General features: G+C 37.9%; 1 protein-coding gene across 1 annotated transcript in view; it reads right to left on the bottom strand.

The window, feature by feature from the left end:
• sh2d3cb (SH2 domain containing 3Cb) overlaps nucleotides 1–3,823 on the bottom strand; it is a 31,836-nt gene that overhangs the window by 13,509 nt on the left and 14,504 nt on the right. The window contains exons 6-7 of the mRNA XM_035658301.1: nucleotides 3,029–3,423; nucleotides 1,820–1,968 (exon numbers count right to left, since the gene is read on the bottom strand). Of these exons, the coding sequence (XP_035514194.1) occupies nucleotides 1,820–1,968; nucleotides 3,029–3,423 (544 nt within the window). The remainder of the gene's footprint in view (nucleotides 1–1,819; nucleotides 1,969–3,028; nucleotides 3,424–3,823) is intronic.

Here is a 3,823-nt window from a genome sequence, read left to right as displayed (position 1 = left end):
TTGTTTGAATGAAATGAAATAAGATTCATTCTTTATTAAAAACATTTTTAAAATGACACATGTATCTTGTGATTGTCTATAACAAGGGCTGGGAAATGTTTGAATATTGCTTATTACTTCTATTAATGATATGATGTTGTCATGTTCCACAAATCTACGTTGTTCAAGTGACGAGTGATGTGGTTTCGCACAATAGATTGCATTGGGATTGGGATCCAGTCGACCCACAGCAAATTTAATGTGGCTGGTCAAAAAATAAACTGCAGAACCTTGGGATTTAATTTGTACCCCCAAGAAGGATGGAGACAGAGACAAGTCTGTAATTTGCATTAAATTTGATACATTTCTAAGTTGTTACTGACTGATTACAACTATATCACCCAATCCTATCAATAACTTAGCTTGTGTGAATGTTACCAGGTTAAAATACAGAACATATTCTATCTATTTCATTTAATCACTTTTACAGATTTGATAAGAACTTTTTTTTTTGTCAGTTCTCTCTGACAGCTCTATAGTTTGTAATTTGTATTTTTTTCCCCCTTCAGTTCTTTAAATTAATCAAATTCAAGCTTAGTTTACCCATCCAGCAACTTATGTTGACCTCTTCTGTATCAGTTCTGTATCAAAGATTTCATCATTTTAAAAACAAACAAAAAACAGCTGTATTTTCTGCATTAAAAAAGAAAATTAACAGAACATACACTTCACTGGAAGAACATTAAGGAACATTTTGTGTAAATATTTAATAATGGGCTTTGTCTCTGTTAAATAAAGGACAACTAAAATAAATGGTGACATATTAAATTACTGTTCGGTTCCTTGAGGCAGGTGGTATTGTGAAGGAGAACTGCCAAAGCTCAGCAGCTTATTGGTATAGCTCCCCAGCTGAAAACTGAACCATGGATGTTGCAGTTATGTGGTATGCCCCTTAACCATTAGGATATCTGGTTTTAGAAAGATTGTTTATATATTTTCCAGTAAATAAAACAACAACAATATAAAGCTGCACCTTCATCTTTTTAAGATTACCATATCATTCTACAGGCCATGGCGATGCAGGTGTAGAAACTTCCCAAACCGTATTCCTTTTTCCTATTTCCCTAGTTGAAAACCATTGTTGTTGGTCTTAGCCACACTCCACCAATCAGGGGCTGTGTGGGCATGTGTGTGGCAGCTCTGATCTGATCTGATCTGATCTGATCTTAATAGAACAGTGGTAATCGTGACAAAAATCCTTTTTTAACATTGTCATATTTTAAATCCAAAATGTAGGTAATCATAATCTAATTTAACATCTAATTTCAAATGTAATTTGATTATAGTTGCTTTTGCTTTTTTTTTAAATCTGATTATGTATTCCCATAATCATTATTACATGTAATCAGTGACTACCTTATTACTTTTAACTATAACAATCATTTGAAGAAGTAGTGTGTGTTGTTTGAGCACATCTTTCTTATGAATATTAAATCTATGTTTTATCTTTTGACATTTCTGTGCTCAGTATCTTGTTACTTTACACCCAACACATATGCTGCACTACACATACATCTGTGATGAACTAAAATCATCTGATAACAAGCCATGCGGTTCAATAGGTCAGGCTCTACTTGACACAGACAGAATCAATAAAATCAATCTAAAATACTTTACTATAACCCCACCACTAGTGCAACAACTGCACACATGATGCACCTATTTGGCCAGCAAAGTGAGTTTTATTGTATCCTGTGAGCCCTGAAGAGAGATTTTACTCAAATATTCAACTGTCCTCTCCTTGGTTATTAATAACTTAACTATTTTATTGGTTCAGAGCATTGGAGCAAAGAGCAAAAAGAGTTAAATATAGTATTAAACTCACTGTTGTTGTACGGAGTAGAGAGAGAGGATTCTCCAGCAGTCAGCAGATGCCGGCCATCCTGCTCTCTGTTTACATCTGCCTCCTTCTGGTGGAGAGAGGAAGGACTGCATGGAGACACAAAGAGATGGGGGAGATAGAGAGAGAGAGAGAGATGCCCGCTGAACAAAAATACAACATATCAGCCGTTATCACAAAAAAGGACTGCAACAGAGTCAACAGAGCAAAGAGCAGTGTGTCTAAACTTTCAGCGCTAACGAAGACTCTTATATTGTACCTGCCCAAACTAAAGCCAGTTAGGGAGTACAGTCACACAAACAATATATAATTAATATATCCATTAAACTTAACACCTCCACAGAGCTGTTTCTAAAAGTGTTAGAAATGAAAGATTGCAAACTGCAGGTATCACTTTATTGTGTTTTTTGATTTTCTCTTTGAGCTTTTACTGTGTACACACGCAGGCTCAAACACAGTCATCAGTTAATCTACAATGCTATCATAGTTTTGTACATATGATTGCATGATGGTTGTTTTTTTGATTAGGATCTCGTTTGTACTCAGTTGTGTAAGAGATTAAAGAGGATGCCCCAAACACACCCGTTTAGAACACGACCTTTAAAAATACTGCTGAAACTGATTAGTAAATCTTTATCAATGGCCATAAAATTGATTGCCACCAACTTTGATAACTGATTTATTGTTCAAGTGATTTATGAGACAGAAACTCCAAACATTCTCTGGTTCCAGCTTCTACGATTTGAGGATTTGCTGCTGGGTTTTTTTTCGTTGTAAATTGAATATTTTAGGGTTTTGGATGTTGATCAAGCAAAATAAGTAATTTAAAAACATCATCATGTGCTCTGGGAAATTGAAGCGTATATTTTTTACTATTTTCTGACATTTTATAGACTAAACAAGGTGGTTTGGTAGTCTAGGAGAAAGGCAAATTAATGGCAATGTAATCTTTAAAAATAAAATGTCAAGCAAATATAAGTCATTAGAAATCACCTGTGACCACATGTTATGTTACTGAGAAACTCTGCCTCAACTTTACAGTTTCATCTCATAGTTTGTACTCATCTAAACACAAAACAAGTGGAAAAAGTAACTGAAAAGAATTAAACAAGCCCTCTGTGTTTTTCTATGTTCTCGATAAAACCATACCTTCTCGGACAGACCCTCTCCTCTCCCCTCTCGCTGCAGTTCATCAGCCCACTGTAGCAGGACGGCGGGCTGATGGCTGTGCAGAAGGCCGTCTCCAGGTAGCTGAGAGGCAACGTCCTGTTCACCGGCCTGAGAATCTGAGCTCCACTCCACTGGGTCAGGGCCGCCCTACTGCCCACGTAGAAGTGAACAAGAGCTGGTAAAGATTCAAAGGCCTCCCCTTCCAGGCTGTACTGGACCCGAGTGTACGTCTCACCAGACTGAACCACCGTCTTCCTGATGAGGAAGTGAAGTGTTTTCTGCTCCCAGTGGCTGGTGAGGACAACATCCCCCTGAGAGGACTGAGAGTCTCTGATGAGGAAGTCGCCGTGGTTCACCACCAGGCTCTCCGACACCTGTGGAGACATTTGAATCTTTCTTGGGTATTGGAACTACTATGCAACATTTTTATGTAAATACACATGTTCACACAAAAGGTTCATACAGCAGTATAGTGGCTTTACTGTAGTGGCCAACATTATGAGCTTGTATTTGTCACCTTGGGAGAAAAATACTGTTTTTAAGTGCTAATGAATTTTTAAAGGGTAACTGGATTAATTCCTGCTACACGTGTAGTCACCTGCTCTGTATCCTGATGCTTGCAAATTTCCCAGCTCTCCCTCTGCTCTGTCAATGCCTGCCCTTATACACATCTGTATTGCTGCTGCTGCTCTGTAAGCCCCACAACCACCCCAGCATTCACCTGTAGGCTCCGGCTAGGGGGTTTAAGGTTTTGCTCATCAGTCCCCAATATCT

Source organism: Morone saxatilis, unplaced genomic scaffold (assembly GCF_004916995.1).
Source record: "Morone saxatilis isolate NCDOM2014 unplaced genomic scaffold, NCSU_SB_2.0 Contig16, whole genome shotgun sequence".
Lineage (NCBI taxonomy): Eukaryota > Metazoa > Chordata > Actinopteri > Moronidae > Morone > Morone saxatilis.
Note: the sequence above shows the minus strand (reverse complement) of the source record. Positions and strands in the feature narration are given on the sequence as shown.